The sequence below is a fragment of the Eretmochelys imbricata genome, chromosome 2 (genome assembly GCF_965152235.1).
Source record: "Eretmochelys imbricata isolate rEreImb1 chromosome 2, rEreImb1.hap1, whole genome shotgun sequence".
Lineage (NCBI taxonomy): Eukaryota > Metazoa > Chordata > Testudines > Cheloniidae > Eretmochelys > Eretmochelys imbricata.
The window spans coordinates 199,505,891-199,525,534 of NC_135573.1; the positions used below are offsets into that span (position 1 = coordinate 199,505,891).

The following is a 19,644-nucleotide window of genomic DNA, read 5'->3' on the forward strand; positions in this document are numbered from 1 at the left end:
TATGTCCCTTTTCTTGGTTATTCTAAACCAGGCCTGGTCTATACACACAGTTGCACCCAAATGTGTGCTTTAAAACTGATGTAGTTAAATCAGTGCAACTTTGTCTGTGGACACTCTGAAATTGCTTTAAACCTGGTTTATATCGCGTTAGCTTACATTTGTAGGGCTAGTTCACCCGACATAGCCAGTTTTAAACCGACATACGTGTGCTTGCCCAGGAGTTTGGCATTTAATTAAACTGGTTTACTTAAATCAATCGGGTACCAGCCTGTGTATAGACAGCCCCATATGGGTTGTAGTCAATGATACTCAGAATGACAGCACAATTCTTTTAAATAAAGTTCTAGGTTAATTCCCCCTGCCCAATGAGTGTTAAATTTGTTCCTGTTCAGTATGAATCTAAGGGAAATAAAAAGTGAAATGTGGGGGGGGGGGGGGGGGAGTTCTCAGCTCAACGAAATTTTGTGCTTTGGAAGCCAAACAAAATCTACATTTTCAGCACCTCACTAAAAACCATGGCAAAAGGCAGACTTTCAGTGAGGCATACGATGATTTAGCAGTGCAGTTTCAGTTACCATTAAAGTACTGCAGCTCTGTGCTTTCTCCTTGCACTGAAATCTTACTCCTGAAACTCTACTCTCTGTAATAGCCTTACGTTAAGTGACAATAAAAAGATAGTGTGCTACGGGCCTGACCTAGCTCCTATTAAAGTCTTTCCATTGACTTCAGTGAGAGCTAGATTGGGCAACATTTCCTTTCGTTTAAAAATTAAAACCTAGGAAATGTATGCAATACACTGGACAGGATGGTTCAGATTCTTAGCTCAGTTACACCAGTGTAACTCCACAATAACCCCACTGCCACCAAGAATGTTATTTTGGATTTACACCAGTGTAACTGAGATCAAAACCTAGCTTAATACCCACAGAGGAGCTTAAAATATTGTTTAACTCAGTAAAATAAACTAAGACTGTTACATCAAGTCCGTCCATCTAGCAGCTGTAGTGCATCCTATTGTATTCATCCCAACTCCAGATGCTCAGAGAAGGGAGGGCTTTCTTAGCTACTTTATATATGGCGCTCAGTATAGCCACACAGTGAGAAGACTAGCTAATCCACATGTAAGAGACAACAGTAGTGGCAGAGTACAACAGGATTCAGCTGTCCGTTTCTGCCTCCTTACGATCTTTGACACATTCTCTTTTGAGATGGGTGGCGTATGCAGCCCAATTCACTTTTACAATGTCATTATTCAATTTAGGAACATACCATCTCTTGACATTCCAACAGACAAACATTTTTTGAAGCGGCACTGCTGGCATCTATTCCTATTCATTCTCATTATAGAGCAGTTGTTATTCTTCAAGCACTTCTTATACTGAATGTTTTGCTGAATGCTTCTTCTGAAAAAACCCTGCAGATAAAAACCACAGCCTATTACCATACATGTCAAATCTTCTATGAAGATCCGGCCATTTGCAAGTAAGCTTCACTTCCTCATATATACTTTCGGAGCCATAAGAAGTAGGTGCCACTCATAGCAGCTTACAACTTCTCATGACTGGTTTTCTCTCAGACAGTTTTGCTAGCATAGTGAAGCATAACGTGGAAGGAAGAACACGGTAGGATTAATAAACTGGTTGTTTCCAACTATATATAACTGGTTGTTTCTAACTAATAAATTCTAAAAGTTTCCCCAGCAGTCAAAACTTACGATCCAACTTACGATCTTATTATCCTCGTTATACTGACAGGGAACCAGCAGAGCTGAGAGGTTAAGTGACTTACCCAAGATCACACAGGATACCTGTGGCAGGGATAGAAATAGACTCCAGCTCTCCTGACTCCCAGCCACGTATTTTAGCCACAAGACCACCTCTTGCACAATGTCTAGCCTCCTCCGTTCAAGAAAATAGCTTTCATATAACGCCATTATTGCCAAAAGCTCCTTCACAGAATGGACCATTCATGGTGTTCCAGTGTCTGAGAACAGACCTTTGATCAATCAGTGGACACGCAGGCAACTAGTTTAGTTGTTCCCATGGGAAGGAATGGTGTATTCCCAAGCAGCTTGTCTTTTTAAAGCAACCTGTGTATATTTTGAACTTTCTCAGATTAATGTTTTAATAGATTAATATAAATTTAGCTTTTCAACATCATCACCTGCTTACCCCATGATTCCAATTGTTAACTACCCAGTGATCTGAAAACTAGCCAGCATCCACAACAAAAAGGAGACTATTATACTTTACCTTACAACCCTCACAAGCATGCACACCGTAGTGAAATCCTGAAGCAACATCCCCACAGACTTTACACAGGAGGATCATGCCATTAAATTCTAGAAATAGAACAGAAGAAAGTGAGCATGAAAATCCAATGGTAACATTCTCCCTCATAGGCCTTGTCTATACTGGTGGCGGTACATATGGTACATGTAGCTACACACCCCAATGAAAGAGAGCGTGGTCCTGCTGGAGCCTTTCCCTGCAGTGAGGAAAGGCTCTGGCAGTGGGACACTACATTGCAACATAAATAGGGAGCACTGCTTGGGCACATAGAGAGCCGCAGAGGGTATATACCCTAGGGTTCAGCCGGGTCTCTAGTCTTCTTGCCTAAGCAGTACCTCATTGTCTCCACTGCTATTTATACCTGTGCTAGCTGGGTGTGCAATGTATGTATTCTACATGCCACTGCAAGTGCAGACCTAGCCCTAGAACACACTTCTGCCCCTTAAAATGTGCTTTGCAAATGAGATACTGCAAATCAGTTCAATGTACAAGAAAGAGAGGAGACAAAAACAAGAACACAGGAAAACCCTGCACGACTCAGCAGGGATTAATTTAGGAACAATCGCTGGATAGAATGGGGAGAACACACATACACTGGGCTAACACTGAATTTTTAATAAAAGTAGCATTGCACTCAATGGTAGAAAAAAAAAGTCTGCTTACATTTATGAATTTTAAAAGGATCATTTAGGAAACTAGGTCACCAAAGTTTGGGCTCAATCTGTCTTCCCATCAGGACAAGGAAGCCCATATAAATGTTGCAGTTTCCCCAACTGAGAATAAAGATCTTTTCTTAAAAACAGAAATATTAAAAGACACCGTTAACTTCAAAATCACATGTAGCAAACAAATAAGTTATTTTACCCTTTTTACTAATAAAAACTTTGGCCACATCCTACAATTGACTCCATGCAGGCAGTCCTCCATAGCCACACAGAGCCTCCCCATTGAGATGCACTTGCAGAAACAGGACCTTATATTCTTAAAGGTGAAAGGATTTTCTAAGTCCAATTTGCTTGCTACTTCTTATGCTCTTTCTTTATATTTTGCATGTTTTGTTCCAGCTTGGATAATAAAGAATGGGATGTTTCAAAGTGTTCAGCATTGCCAACTCTGCCAGTGACTTCAGGGGAGCAGAGTTGGACTAATGCTGAGCGCTAGAGCTGGTTGGAAAAATTTCAGTGGAACCATTTTCCACCTGAAACTGCAGTTTCATTAAAGTTCATATTGTAGCCTAAACGATTAACCTGCTTGCTTGCATATATATATCTTTTGTACAAAGGATCTACTGTTAGCAACCCTTCTCTTTTTTGTTTTGGAAAGCTCTAGGATTACTCTCACTAAGTCCCTATCCAATTTCTGTGTGTCTTTTAAATCCAGTATGTCAGCCTGTACAAATTTAGTTGTAGCTTTAGGGCATCTGGGACTAGGGCAGTAACAGAACATTCCTGATCTTTTTCTTTCCAGAATTCCCCTGATCAGGTTCCTTCTCGGGCTAATTTATCAGCCTTCCCATTTTCTGTAGCATAGGGGTCTAATTTCCAGTGAGCTTTTTTTTTACACTTTAATCATCCACCTTGGAACAGTGATTGTTACTGATAACCAGCAGATGTATTTCATCAGCGATGCACACTTAATAGGCGTGCCATCTGAAGATGTGAACCCATTTATCTCCCAACATGGTAGAAACTCTGTGAGAGAATTGCATACTCATGCGGAGTCTGAAAACAGATACTTCGGTATGTGGTGGTGATGGAGAACTGCACACAGTACTCCAACACACAAGCCACTGCTGCTAATTCAGCATATTGAGCCAAATGTGGAACACATGAATATGCCTTCTCCCAATGCTCTCCTTTCTCCTCGGGAGGAACTGCATAGATTCCAAATCCGGTACAAGGTTTGCCTCGATGGTAATAACTAGAACCGTCAACAAAGAAATGATACCTAATAATGGAATCTGTCTCCTGTATCAATGGTTGGAAAAGCTTTTGTTTTTCCTCCCCCCTTACATCCAATCAATCAAGATCGGGACACGTGTGGCTCTCCTTCATATACTAGGGCACCTGGTAACAAAAATGGTGTCCAAATAGGTTTTACTGTAATATCTTTCCCTTGCAGCAGTAATGCCCAGTGGGCTAGGTGAGCATTTGAGACTTGCCCATCTTTTACCCCATTGGACAGTAAGAACTGAAGGGAAGTGTGTGATAAGTGTAATACGATCGGGCTGAGGCCAATTAGAAAAGAAAAGTGTTGTATGGCCCAACTGGTTGCCAATAGGTACTTTTCACAATTGTTATACTTAAGTTCAATTGATGACATTTAAACATGAAGCACAGGCCCCAGGTCCGATTTTCCCACGCTCACCGCCACCTCCAGATGATAGGGTATTTCAGGATTAGGAGTGATCAACACCGGAGCCTTGAAATGGCTTGTTTTAGCTGGGATACTGCTTCCGTGTGTTGCTCAGACCATTTCCATCAAACACTTTTCTTTAATAGTTGGTATAAGGGACCTGCAATGGAAGCAAAATTGGGAACGAAATCCCTGTAATACCCAGTTAAACCCAAAAAGGATCTTAAAGCCGTTGGGTCCTGTGGTAACGGCAATGTTTGGATTGCATCTACTTTCTGTTGTGCCGGGGTTCTACCCCATTTTGTCAGGGTGAGACCCAAGAAAGAGACACAATTAGCCATTAGCTGTGCCTTGGCCAGATTGCACTTTAACCCTGCTTCCTTTAGGATCTGTAGGAGCTCATCAAGCCTTTCTAGATGCTCCTTTTTAGTCCGTGTTGCTAAACACAGGTCATCTACATATTGAAACAGAACAGTTGGTTTAGAAAATTGAGACATTGCCTGCCTTATTTGCGCATGGAATAAAGCTGGAGAACTTTTATACCCCTGAGGTAAACGTGTCCAGGAATATTGGACTCCCTAGAAACGGAATGCAAAAGGGTACTGTGAAATGTGGGCCAATGGCAATGTCCAAAAGCTGTTACTGATGTCAAGGAAAGTAAACCACACAGCCTCTGGATCAAAGGACTTGACTAAATCTGGCATCTTGGCCACTGTAGGGGCACAAGTGGGTGTGACTTGATTCAGGCATCTATAATTAATTTTGAGACGCCAAGAACCATTTGGTTTCTTCATCGGCCAAATAGGGGAATTGGCAGTGGAAGTACATCTACGTAGTAGTCCCTGTGTCCGTAAAGACTTGATAGAAAAGACTATGTATGGGTTTGCCTGTTCTGGGTAAGGATATTGTCTTTGGGCTGACATATCTTCTCCTTCTACAACAATAGTGACTGCCATATATTCACAATTATGTTTGTGTTTAGCAAAGGCATCTGCATGTAACTGTAACTCATCAACAGGCATCTGACTCCTGTAACTCAGGTTGGTCTGCATGATTAGCCGCTATTTTGTTTAAATCATAACCCTCAGGCTCAGAGTCCACCACTGGAGATACCATGCCACAGTCAGGTATGATCACTGGTGAGTTATTCTTTGCCTGTTCTACAGTAAGGCACAACAATTGGTTACCCAAATTAAGAACACATCCGTTTGTATAGGAAATTAGTTCCCAACAGGCAATTCCTTGGGTCTGCTAATTTCATCAACGCAAAGGTATGAACCTTTCTTAGGTGACCTATCTGTATTTCAATGGGTATAGAAAGCGTGGTAACAACCTGATTACTTGCAAAAGTTGCAAGTGTTTTTGTACGCCCTGATGACAGAGAAGAGGATCTAGGATCCTTAAAATGGATAATACTGGTTGCTGCCTCAGTATCTATAATAAAATCCGTGTGGTGGCCACCTACCACTGCAGATACTGTGGGTCTCCCGCTTGCATCTCTGTCTAAAGGAGCTATGACTACGCTTGGGGTTGATTGGCATCATGCCGAATAATTTGTAGAGTATGCAGACAAATAATCTACAGGCTCTCCTTCTATCTCTTCGGAGGCAGCCAACTCTGGAGGAGAGGCTGTCCACCGGAGAGAAGGAAATGGGTCAACGGAGGCCACTGGACGGTTTTAGGGTGCTGGGCCTTGGCCTTCCATCATCAGCTCATTCACGCATGCTTGGAGTTCTCGAATATCCCGTCGTTGAGCCTCAAACGTCTGCTGCACTGTTTTAAACATCACAACTGAGTCCTCATCTTTGTGGGGAGGCGGTGACATGGGTCTCCGCAGGCGTAAAGTATTCTGTGTGGCATCTGAAAAGAAAGGAACATGGTCCTGGGCCCCTACATAGGATCCAAATGCATAACCCTGTTGAGGGGCACGCCCACTCGAAGGTCCAGGATTATTATGTGGATTAGGGTCATTTTACCAACACTGGTACCTAGCGAATTTAGGAACCCCTCGACCTAACCCTGATTGAGGTCCCTCAATCCTCACAGTGGGATTCGTTCGTGGTTTGTGAAGTATTGCAACAGGAGCTCCCCGCCAACCTATTTTAGGGCCTCCCTGAGAATATGCCTTGGCCAGTAAGGCTAATGCCTCTTTAAAGAAATATCATCAGTTATATGCATGTTCACCATTTCTCGTAAATAGGGAAGAGAGTTATTAACCAACAGACTAACGTATGGTGGCTCATCTGTTTCCTCTTTCGTGTGACTGTGCCATGCTGCACTTAACCGCAGGTGAAACTGATGTGGGGACTCATTAGATCTCTGCTTTAGGTTCGACAGGATGGCCACACCAGCTTTCCCTGGATGTTGATTGTGTTCCAATAAGGCTACTGTGTCTTTAAAAGATCTCTCTCCTACCCTAAACTCAGGTGGCAAAGTACTCCATAATGCTCGATTTACTGTGAGTTGTAAGATTTTAACTCAATCTTCCCTTGGTAAGCCAAACACGTTTGCTGTTTCTTGTACACATTGTGCATGCATTGCAACTGAAGAATCCTCCATCATTCCTACTTGCTTAGCTACCAGATCTATGGTCTTAATGTCTGTAACAACTGCTTCAGGACAATCCGAATTAGAATCTGAGGATCTTCTCTCCAGATCAGGATCTGGACTTCTATCTGAGCTTGAATCTATAACGCCTCTGTTTTGACTTCTTCTACCCAAATTCATGTTTTCCTCATCTGAGCTATCAGCACTTTCCAATGGAGATAATCCTGGATGAGCAGGATAATTTTCCGTAAAACCTCTATGTCCTATACTCAAGGCATCTCCACACTGACGCAGGACATCTCTTAGTGTGTTAAGGTCTGGTGTAGTAGGGTGTTCTACCCGTACACCAGGTGATACTAGCATATACCAAGGGAGTGTAGAGGGGCCACGAAATTCTCAGGACCTAGACAATGTTGATGATTGCTCAAATGCCAATAAATGTCCACCCAAAGGGGCTGGATCTCCTGATCTATATGGTACTAGTGTAACACTGGGCGGAGGAGCAGGAATTACATTCCTTGGTTGTTGTATATCTCTCTGTTGTAATTTAGAGATTACTACATCACATGCATTAGCTACTCGTGTCACTTGTGACACTGCATCTTCTAGTCCCTGAACAATCACAGACTCTAAAGGCACTCCCTCTTCACTATCAGGGGAGGACACTAACAGAGGAGAGGATATTTCCTCCCGCTTTGCTCTGCTTATCTCATCCTTTACATCACTAGTCGCCTCCTCTATGATGCCACTCAACTCCACCTCCTGTGGTGCCACCCTGGGACTTCCTTTTTCTATCTGCAGACTGCTGTTAGCTTCTGCATTGCTACCTTCCTCTTCTGACTCTCCCAGTGGCTCCTCAGACTCAATCTCCAACTCTGCTCCTAAAGGTACTGTATCAGCCTAAGCTAATTCTCTTGGCCTACTTCTAGAAATTGGCCCTGCAGGTTTTTCTATCTCTGTTGGTTCTACCATGACAATAGGGATGGGAATCGATTCTTTATCCTCCTCTAACACGTCTTCTCTTCTTTCCAACTCTCTGATTCTTTCCAACAGCTGTCCATGGTCTCATTTATAGCCCTCCAGCGATTTTAAGCTGGCGTCCAAAGTTTGCTGGGCTTTCCTGACTAACTCTAATTTTTTATTCAATTTCTTTCCCAGCGAACTACAAGCCACGAGCAGACATTCAACAGCTATTCCCTTTACCAGTTTAGCCTTTCTTTTTTTCTGCTCTCTTTCTACATCAAATACCTCACTCACAAAACCCCATGGGTTACAATGCTCAGAGATCATCTTGCTATTTCTCAACTGTTCTAAACCTCCTCCATGTTGCTGAATGTATTTTTTCTGGCAAAGTTTTCTAAAGCCATACTACGGGCAACTCCAACAGACTCTACTCTTGCCCTTGCTCCACTCACCTTAATACGTAACACAGAACTCATTTTAATTCTAAAACTTCACTAGCTTATGTAATAAACTATAACGAATACTCTGCTGTTTTTAATCTGAAACTGAAGTCGTCCCTTCACAGAAACAACAGGAAACAATACCCCAAACCGGTTTTTACACTTAGTTCAGTAAGTCCCAAATAAATGATAGAGAGGTGGGGTATGTGCCCTTTCTTCCCTCGATGGCTCGTAGCTGATCAAGAGGTCTTTTCCCTCTGTCGGGACCTGCCAAACAGCTGGGGACTACTGAGGCAGATGGATCAGAGGTGCAGCCCAGGAGAGTTGAGGGGACTGAAATAAGGTAGCTCGAACCGTTCAAGTTCTGAATTATTGCAGCCTCTTGGTGGCAATTAATACCTAGGTTTATCAACTCCCCCGCCACCATTAGTGTGGGTCATTGGATCCAATGCTACTGCTAATATCTTATCAGTACCATTCATTATAACGTCAACCTTTAACAAAGCCCCTTAAAAGCGCATATCACTTTAAATAATAACACTATTTACTGTTTATAATATTACTCTATCTTGCAAGATTAAATTTAAACCCTCTAAAGTAAAACTCTAAATCAAACCACAATACAGAACCGGAAATACTGGGACTGCTGCCAAGCCGCAGTCACAGGAAATCAGGCTCCTGTTCTCTTAAGAGTGAGTGACTGAGACACACAATGTTGCTCTCTAACTTTCTGTAACTTTAACCATTTACTTATGCCTCAGGTGAGATTTTTAGGAGTCTAAGGATGCCTGGAATCCCTGAAAATTCCTGTCACATACTTCTCGAGTCTCCTGGCTGGCTCGCCAGTCTGTAGCCTGATCTAGGGTGTGTTAATATTATTAATTTGGATAGTATGGGTTTTTGGCTCACCAATCTATTTGATCAGAAGTTAAAAGTTCTTGTCCCAAATCAGGCTCCACAGAATTTACAAAGGACCCTCGGGGGTGTGACAGGAAGCTCACACTGAGACAGATATATCTGTAAAGACTTTTTATTAAAATCAATGAAATAGTAAGTAAATGGTAAAATAATTAGAGTTACAAAGTTACAATTGTATTACTGTTATTCGAAAGATATATACGGTAATACAGTATTATATGCTACAAAGCTTTGGTTAATATACTCACAACCTTCCTTGATGACCTGGTGATGAGAGACACAGGACCAGCCTCACCTCTAACCGTTCAGATTTCTCAACTCTTGAGTGAGTGGTGCAGAGCTTCAAAGAAACTAATGCTAAGAGCTATCAAAGCGAACTTAGAGTTTACTTAACTAACTTAAACCCTAATAAACAAAACTAAGAACAAACGTTTAGGGAAACCAAGCTTAGCCTAGTCCCCTTGGAACTTAAAAGTTTGAAAAGAAAATGAGTACAACCTACTAATAGTTAGTAGTCGTAGAGGACAGATAGCATAAGCTAGTGAGGTGGGTCACCTCTTTTATAGGGCTCAAGTGCAGGGAATCCTTCCTCCTATGCCCAAATATGCCTCAAAAATGTTAGGATACCCTTACTCCATAGGCTAATACGTTCATGCAAATTGATGACATGTACATACGCACATATACTATTTCTGTTCTTTTAGTCATTTCAATTCTTTCCTTGTGGTGTACCTGTTAAGTCTGTGGCTACAAGAAAAAACCCCTACCATTCTTCCATTGTCTATCTGTCTAGATAAAGGTCTTAGACATGCATGGGTGGCTTACTATTTAGATAAAAGATTTCAAGATGTAGGCCAACTTTGCTATCTGGGTGAAAGGTCCCAGATATAGATATACTAACTTTGCCCTAACTTAACATGCAGGATATAGCATTACAGCCAAACTTATTTCAATATAAATCTATAAACCTATTACAACAGACGAAATACTTAAACTATTAGAAAAGATATATATGCATGCAAGCAAGCAGGTTAATCCTGCTACAATATTTAGTCCCGAAACAGAACACGAACAAATGTCAATCTTGAAATCCTTTGCGAAAGGGAATTTCTGTCCTCTGCATAGCTCTGCTAAGCGCTTTTAAAAATCCCACCCTAAAAATCAGTTAAATCAATCTCAATTTTGTTTACAGCCAATTTCACTTTCAGGTTCTTATGCCCTGATTTTGCAAACAGCAGCTTTCTGTACATGAGCAGTCCCATCGAGTGCTTCCATGTTTGCCAAACAATGTACAAAGCAGAAGAGGAGGGGAAAGGTCTTACTAAGATCTTGGATTTATTTATTTTGGGTGGGGGTTGGGTGGGAGAGAAATATTTTTTAAAATAATCTGAAGGTTTTTTGAAGTACAATGATCAGACTTTAGGCTTGGCCTCATAATGCCCTCAAAACACAAAACATGAGCATAAGTGCTGGAACTAGGGGTGCTGCGGGTGCTGCTGCATCCCCTGGCTTGAAGTGTATACAGGGTTTACAATTTGGTTCAATGTCTCTCAGCACCCCCACTATAAAAATTGTTCCAGCACCCCTTAATAGGAGGGTTGTCCAGAAAGTTTGACTTGCAAAAAATATTTTGTCTCGGGTAAAAGAAAAACATCTAAATTCAAATTAAAAGCTTACTGAAATATCTTCTGACCCATATATCGCTGCAGTCACTATTCAATGTCAACATTCTTGTAAAAAAAAACAAAAAACAACTGGGGATCACTTTTAGCTTGCAAAGATTGCTTTAAAAAATTCTTTTATTGCTGAACTTCTGATTATCAAAGAATATATAATGCAGAAACACAGTAACTAAAGCAAGTTGAAGCCTACAGTATAGTTGCAACGATCAGCACCCCTGTAGTTCTGACCATACCAACTTTTAATTTTATTTTATTTGTGGTTTAAAAAAAATAAAATCACTTGTAGCTGGAACTTAGTGCAGACGTTCTGAACACATTTTTACTGGTGTAAGTCTGGCGTAGTTCCTGGAGAAGGAACTTGTGTGCACGCATAGTGGCTACCGCAATGAGGTCCTGGGCCCTGACTGGGACTCCTAACTGCTACCACAATATAAACTTATAAAATGATTCCACTGATCTCTGTAGTAATTAAACATAAACATTGATGTAAATAAGAATTTGTTCCTAGGTTCGAGACTGTGGACTAAACTGTCTTTTAAAATGGTATTTGGCCAGGTTTCAGTGAAAGGAGGACAAAGAGGACTTGCAGTAAACTTTGTTTTAGCACTTAACATAATTTCAAAACTGTTGGGGCTTTTTATAAAAAAAATAAAAAATTAGTGAGAGTTCTTGATTTAAACTTACTTGTGGGCCAAAGGACAATATGGCCTGTTGGCACCACTTTGCACTGTGAGCAAGCAGTTCCAGGTCTGGGAGCGGCATCAGTGCATTTCATATCCTGGATCAGTAAAACTCAGGCACATAGCAGAGGTGATGAGCTTGAGCTCAAGGAGTAGGGTTGAAAAAAGATTGGAAAGATGGCTGATTCAGGCTGAAGTTGTGGCTTCTGTCTAGCAAGAGGCTGTTTGCTCAACATCTTGGCCAGAGAATGAGCACCATAGCTACCGCTGTCTAGAAGGAAGGAAGTTAGAGATTAAGAGGGGAGAGAAAATTGTGGTCTCCAGAATGAAGGCTGGGGGTGTCCTCAGGCCAGGGAAGACCAGCCATCAGTTTGAGACAGTGGAGCATGACAGTGCATGTTTATCTGCCTGATGATACTTCAAAACATACATACTTGTAAGTCCACCATGGCCCTTGGTCAATCCAGCAGCACTCGACCGACTTGTTTTAACGGCACCATCTAGCTGATCGTTCTTTGGTGCGCCGTCAGAACCCTCGCTGCTCCTACTGTTACAGCTGCTCTCAGAGGTGGAACTGTTTGGTGAAGATGGTACAGGCGAAGAGGATGACTGGAAACTACTCTCTGAGCTCTCACTGTGACAAGAGGCTGGGCTAGACGCTGAGCTTGAAGAGCTGATGTAAGCAATCACACCCCCTGGTGGAAGGAAAAGAAAAGACTGTAATGACGAAATACCAAATGTCCATACACAGCTTGCAAATGATCCACTTCCTTAGCTGGCACTACCTGACACAGCATGCCAAGTTGTCCTTACATGTGCCTCTTTCAAACCCCTCCCCCAAGCTCATTTCTTTCCATTAGCTTTCCAATGACTGACCTCCCCTTCCACCCCATCTTCTCTTGCCCTCACACCTGACCTCCCAGAATGGAAAATGAGATTAGATAAAAGAGAAAGCAGGGGATGGGATCAACAGCAAGTGTAAAAAGCTTGCATCTGAGCTGGTGGATGGTGGGGAGTCACTGGAGGGACTCAAAGCTGGGAGGATATAACCTGATCTCAGAAGCAATGTTCTGAAGGGAGTTCAGGGTAGGAGTACAAACTGGATGGGGAGAAAAGACTAGATCTTAGAGGTGTTATGGAGACAGAAGCAGAGATCATTTAGATTAGGATAAGACAAAGGGCAAAGTGAAAGATGACATCCAGGATACAGGCCTGAGATAGGGAGGAGGTTGGTGGTATTCACAGCAATGGATCAAGCGGATGGAGCATGAAGATAATATAAAAACAAACCAGAACTGAACTCCTTAAGTACCACTTGTCACATTACAAGTCTTTATAGCTCATTTAAATATAGTTTCAGTTGCCAGGCTCTTTGCAAGGCACTGCACTCCCACTTGCGGGACAGGGAAGCTGTTTAGTCTTAAACTCTTGAGATACTTTTGGAGAAAACAGCTACCTGCTCTCTTTCAGGCATGGAAATAGATTTGTTTTTCATAGGGCCCCTTCCCCAGGTTATATGCCAAAAGAATGATCTTGCAAAGGATACAAACAATTCTTTACTCTTCTTTTGAAAACCAAGTCAGTTGTCATCTCCAAGACCTGATATTTTAAAAGCCACTACAAAGCATTTGCTATTTCACACTAAAATTAGTAAGTGTAAAAAGCTCATTGGCAAAAGCCAAGCAATTTAAAAACTGTGTTTAATTCCTTCTCTGCTCCCTTTGTACTGATGTGGCAGATCCCTTTACATATGACTTATTACATACCAGAATAAGATGATGCATATGCCTTAAACCAGTAAAAGCTACAAATGACAAGGAATGCTTGCTCAACAGATTAAGTCAGTACAGCAGGTCCTGGGTCATAGTGTCTTATGTTAATTATAGCACACTTGAAGATAAATGCTGCCACTCTGTCCTACACTACTCTTTTATACCCTTGTGATACATAAATAATTTCTAGAACACTGAGTGATCCTATACAACATAAAAATTGCAATACTTGGCACAAGAATCAAAGACAGATAGTAACTCGGAATTTCACTGCTTTTGTAAATGTAATTAAACCCCTGCTTCCCACAGGGACATGCTGGCCACCACTTCCTGCAGCTTCCATTGGCTGGGAACGGGGAACCGCAGCCACTGGGAGCTGCAGGCAGCCATGTCTGCAGATAGTCATTGTAAACAAACTGTCTCACAGCCCACCACCAGATTACCCTGACAGGCCGCAGGTTGCCCACTACTGCCCTATAGGATAGAGGGTACTGAGCTGCTCCTTCTCCCCTGAACAGGTGGAAGACAGGACCTAACTGAGGAGTACTGTACAGCAAATTCATTTTAACTTTTCCCCTGCTAATGAGGTTTTCAAAACCAAAAGACCCAGGGCTAGATTCACAAGGGGGGGCCTAGGCCTTGCCATGCTGAGCCTAATTTATGCACCCTATTGCCTAGTAGAATTCACAGGCTCGAGTTAGGCGCTCAGGTTCCCTGTACACGCACGGTGAGACGCACTTAAAAAGAGATTCACAGACACCAGCACACTGAACAAAAGCCATGATCTGGAGCAGGGACTTGAAGCCAGGTGAGTGCCCTAACCACTAGGCCGGTCATCCTCATGCTTTCTCTGGCCCAGTGGCTATTTAATTATTTATATAAGGTGGAACTGCTTCACTATGACAGACTGAAAGACAGCCACCCCAGAATACTCAGTAGCCCAGTTGTTCAGGAACTCACCTGGGCAGGCAGAGTGGGGATTTGAACCAGGCGAATATAAGGACACCTCCTCCATGGTCTTCTGTGTGGGGCAGGTGTACTCAGAACACAGCTACCAGATTGGGCTCAGCAGCTGAGAAAGGCAAGGGAATTCCTCGTTCATGAATGCTGCTGGAGCTTTGGCCTGAGTTAGGTGTTGAGCTGCTTGGCAATGCCAGGCCTTAGGCAGATTTGTGCATCCCCACCCACAGACTTGGGGACTTTACTAGTGGGACTTGAATGCCTTGGGACTTTGGCAGCTACAGGATCGGGTGGCAGCTGAGCCCTAGTTCTGTGGAAGCCAGTTGTGCATAAATGTTGGACTTGGGCAGTTAGGCGCCTGAGTCTCCCTTGTGAATCTAAGACCCACTAGGTATACTAACTATTTCTGTATACTAGGGACTTTTTGGTTACTTGTCATATTATTGAGAAATATATTAAAATTGAGACTATCTTGGAAGATTCTGTGGCTCCTCAGAAATCCTCTGCTCAGATTTTAATATTCTTTCCTATTTAACTATCAGTACTAGGTTATACCTGCATTTCAGAAAAACCCACGTATGCGGTACAGAAAAAAACATTTCCCAGAAGCAGCAGGTCCTGATATTGCATCGGCGAGTCAGCGCTGCAGACATAAACTTCTTGACTCTTAAAACAGAATTTGCTAACATAGAAGACAAAGGAATTTTATTTTATCCTAAACTGAATTGTTGTGATGTGAAACTAGTTCTGGATGCTTATTTAGACATATCCACAAAGGATTCTCAAATAAATTTAGAATTCCAAATGATATACTACCACCAGCTCATATGTGAACATGTATTTTGAGTAGGAAGTTATATAACTTATTAATTATGACAACCCTGTTATTTATATTTCAGCAGATTATTAAATCTTTGCAAAAAATAAAGTTCAGCCTACCTAGATGCTATTTTAGTATCAGCCTCTATTGTTGTTGCAATAGTTTAGATTATTTTCCTTTCACCTTTGACATAAAAGTTTAACAATGAAAATAGTTGAAATGACATAGGGTAAAAAGGGAAGACTTTAGGCAAGAGAAGGAAAGCTAACTGGTCTTTCTGCTATAAAGAATTTTCTACTGTACAAGATTATCACATTTAGGTTTAATAAAAGGGAATCATCCCATTCTAGGACAAAGGAACAATCTTTAAAATAGCAAAACCAGCACATTAAATTATCAGCTCTTGCTGAAATAATTTCTAAACAGTCACACCAATGGCTATTTAGCTGCTGGCACAGCAAATGCGTCCTTCCAAAGTCAATTCTGTTTCATAAAGCACTGCCTGATGTTTTTCACTAGAGCCACAGGAACTGTTACATAATCAGCCACTATTATATACAGAATAATAAAACCCAGCCTCTTCACTCAATTTATTTTAAGGGAGGATGCAGGAACCATTGTGTCCTTACTTAGCAATTACTTTTCTGCTATTTTTGTAAAGCTGTAATTCCCCCACCTTCCCATAAAGCCCAGACAGACATTCTAATTCCCATACGGTCAGGCGGGACCTGAGATCCTTTTGTGTAACATGCTGTAATCTGGACGTGTCCAGCCATCTGACTTGCTGGGCTCATTACATGAGCGTAACCATCAGTGAAGGCGGGTCTGCCCCCCTCTTTCACCTGTTACAGTCCTGCTGTTGCAAGAGCCTGTCCACGTGAGAAGAATTTTAAATGTGTCTTCATTCCAATCACGTGGGCAGGCACACAAATACAACATGCTATGCTGCAACGAGCCAGTAAGACTGCTGCCCGGGGGCCAGCCCTATGCCAAGGGAGGGTGACCAGATGTCCCGATTTTATAGGGACAGTCCTGATATTTGGGGCTTTGTCTTACATAAGCACCTATTACCCTGATTTTTTACACTTACCCTCCTGATTTTTTACGCTTATTATCTGGTCACCGTACTTCAGGGACCCTAAGTACCTATGGCTTTTACTTGCCAGAGCTCTGGGCCACCTCCAGGCACTGCGGGTGGGCGGGGGAGCAAGGGCAGCACTTCTCCTCTGCCCAGCCACCATCACCTGCACACCCGACCCCTGGAGTATAAACCAGGTGAATGGGAAGGGGCAGCAATCCCCTACCCCCACGGCAGGACAGACCCCCCCAACCCCACTCTGCAAGCGTTCTAATCACGCCCCAGCCGGAAGGAGCCGCCCTCCATGTTCCAAGGTTCTAGCCACGCCCCCTTCCGAAGGGAAAAAGAACACCTGCCCCCGCCCGCAATGCAACGCCTAGAGGGGGCGCCTCCCACTCCAAAAGGCGAGCGGTCAGAACCTTGGAACACCTGTGGGGGCGGGGTCAGAACGGTGCAAACCCCGCCCCGCCCGGCGCTCCGGTGGGCGAGGTCAGAAGCGCCGCAGGGATCGGGCCTCCTCCGCCCCACGTGTCCCCTGCGCACGCCTGTCCCGTCACACTCGCTGAATGTAGGTCACCAAAACAGCGGCCTCTGGCGGGCCTCACGTGTCCGCGCCGGCAGCCACCCAGCTGGCCCGCCCCGGCCCTATTATGCAATCGTTACGTCACAGCCCCGCACGGCCAATAAGCGGGCACGCAGCGCGGAACGTAAACAGAAGACACACATGGCTCGGCAAGGGGGTCCATGTGAGGAAGGGCAGGCGCCGGCCACGGGATCCGCAAGGAAGGGGGGCGGGGAACGGGCATCAGGCCGTGGGGGGCAGCCGCAGCAACCCAGGCTCCCCAACATCAGCCACACAAACTGGACAAGAGCATCCGAGGAGTGGGGGGAGGGGTGACTTAGCACCCCCCCCACAAGCGGGGATCAAACCCCCCCCCCCAACGCAGGGGGATCCCGGCCCCCACAACATGGGGGCAGCTGCCCAGCCCACCCGCGAGACGCTCTGCTGACGCGAGACGCTACCCTGACAGCGGCAGCCGCCCTGCAATGCCCCCATTCCCCGGTCAGGAACTCACCCACCCGACGCTAACATGGGGCTCGCTGATCACCCACCCCCAAATCCACAGATCGCCCCACAGTGGCCAACACAGCGCCCTCCCGCTTAACCCCAAAGCACCCGCCCTGCGGCTTCCCCCCACACACACACACACCTCAGCACCCCGAACTAGCAGCTTAGCAAGTCTCTTACCTGCATTGACCTCCATAGTTTCCTCCTCCGGCGAGACGGCACCAAGGACCGCGAAACTCCGGATTGGCAGGCGCGCCACTCTGCGCCCAAGCAGGACTAACACCCCCGACTCTCCTGCTCGCTGCCGCTGCCCCTCCACATGTGCCCCCGGGCTGCCGGCCAGTCGGCACGGTGCCGCGGCTGTCTCTGCGGCGCGGGCGCTCCTGCCCCAGCCCTGGCTGCGCGCCTCTCTGCAAAGCAGCAGCAGCAGGGAGAGGTTTCCGGCTGGGCTGGCCCCTGGCAGGGCGGCTGCTGCTGCTGCTTTGCTCCTCGGCTGCCTCCCCTTTACAACAAAAGCGACTGAGACAGGGGAGAGCCAGAGTGCGGCACTGACCATGTGACTCACCTCCACCGCCTCCCTTCCCTCCCTGCGCGGGCCCCCCTCTCTCCTCGCGCTCTGGGCAGTGCCGGCCCCGCTCCTCCCCCGGCCGCTGCCTCCCCACCCCTTCCCTGGCCCGGCCGCTTCACCCAGGGACACGCTGCCCTGCAGTCCCGAGTTGGGGGCTAGAGGGGGGCGCGGGCCGCACCCACGTGCGTGGGTGGTGCGCACGTGCTTCTGGGGGTGCGTAGGGGCCAGCAATGGGTGTGTGTGGGGGGGAGGTGTTACCCTCGCCGACCTGCAGCCCTTTCCTGCCCCTCAGCGCGGCTGCAGGACTTTGTGCACTCCTGCTCGCCCCATCCCCAACTTGTTACATGCGGTCGGGGCGGGGGAGAGGGATCAGGCCAGGGAGCCCCCACCAGCACTCGGAGTCCTGGCAGCCGCTGGGAGGGGAGAGCAGAACTACTGGTGGCCTCACTCCCGCTGTTTGCACACAACACACACACACACAGCATCTGCTGTGCTTTCCCTGCGTGGCCTGACGCCAAACTGAAAGGTAATGTTCGTTTTGCCCCTTCCCTGGGACATAGTAAGAAGTCCCATCCCTTGTTGATATTTGGAACAGCAGCCCAAGGGTTAACACAAGAGGTCGGGGTAAATAAATGGTGTTGGAGCCTTTCCGTCCTTTGGCTGTATCAGGTCGTCAAATTAGGCCCCCACACGACAGCACCTAGACTCTCAGTAAGCGTGGCTACATCAGAGCATATTGTTGTTGCAACCGGCAGTGCCAGCCTCCATCGCAAAGCATGTGTCCGCACACAACAGTACTTGCAAGAGTGCAGCAAAGCTAAGCGCTGTGTCATCTGCCACCATGTCACTGGACTGCTGCAGTGCAGCAGAGTGAATGGAAATGTGAATCCTGGGACTGCAAGAGTGCACTTAGTCCTCCCTGTGCAATCCTTCCCACTGGTTCTCGCCCCTGTTAAGCCACTCCCCTGCCAGTCACATGTAGATGGAAGAATCAGAAAAGGCTCAGATAGGTTACATGACCCTCCTACCCTGAAATAAACCCCCTTACTTTCTTTCATTACCCCTGTTCCCTTTAAGGAGTGAAGTATCCTTTGTGGCTGCATTGTATTAGGTGGGAAAGTGGACATCTGGGGGCTTATCGAGGGAGACTGAGTCCAAGGCCAGCACTACCACCTAGGGGCAATACTCTGGACAATGTGGCCTAGTGGCAAGAGTCAGTGGCCAGGAGGCAGGGGAACTCAGGCCCTCCCTGCTCCACCAGGGTCCAATCCAGGACCGAAAGAAATAATCATTCAAAACCTTTGTCCTTGGACAGTGGTTTTCAAACTTTTTTTCTGGGGACCCAGTTGAAGAAAATTGTTGTGCTCATGTCCCAAGGGAGCTGGGGATGAGGGGTTTTGTGTGTGGGAGGGGCTCAGGGCTGGGGCAGAGGGTTGTGGTGCGGGGGTGAGGGCTGCAGGGTGGAGCCAGGAATGAGGGGTTCAGAGTGCGGGAGGGGGCT

General features: G+C 45.3%; 1 protein-coding gene across 6 annotated transcripts in view; it reads right to left on the reverse strand.

Moving 5' to 3' along the window:
- The window catches only part of NR1D2 (nuclear receptor subfamily 1 group D member 2), a 32,335-nt gene extending 14,210 nt beyond the window's left edge, over positions 1-18,125 (reverse strand). Inside the window, exons 1-5 of one of the 6 annotated variants that reach the window (XM_077811268.1) lie at positions 17,756-17,840; positions 14,609-14,720; positions 12,311-12,571; positions 2,253-2,341; positions 1,270-1,414 (exon numbers count right to left, since the gene is read on the reverse strand). In XM_077811268.1, the coding sequence (XP_077667394.1) occupies positions 1,270-1,414; positions 2,253-2,341; positions 12,311-12,571; positions 14,609-14,663 (550 nt within the window). In that variant the 5' untranslated portion in view covers positions 14,664-14,720; positions 17,756-17,840. Of the gene's footprint in view, positions 1-1,269; positions 1,415-2,252; positions 6,507-11,880; positions 12,148-12,310; positions 12,572-14,608; positions 14,721-17,755 lie in introns of those variants that run through there. The other 5 variants (XM_077811273.1, XM_077811267.1, XM_077811269.1 and 2 more) reach the window with 5 other exon arrangements.
- Positions 18,126-19,644: the final 1,519 nt, after the last annotated feature.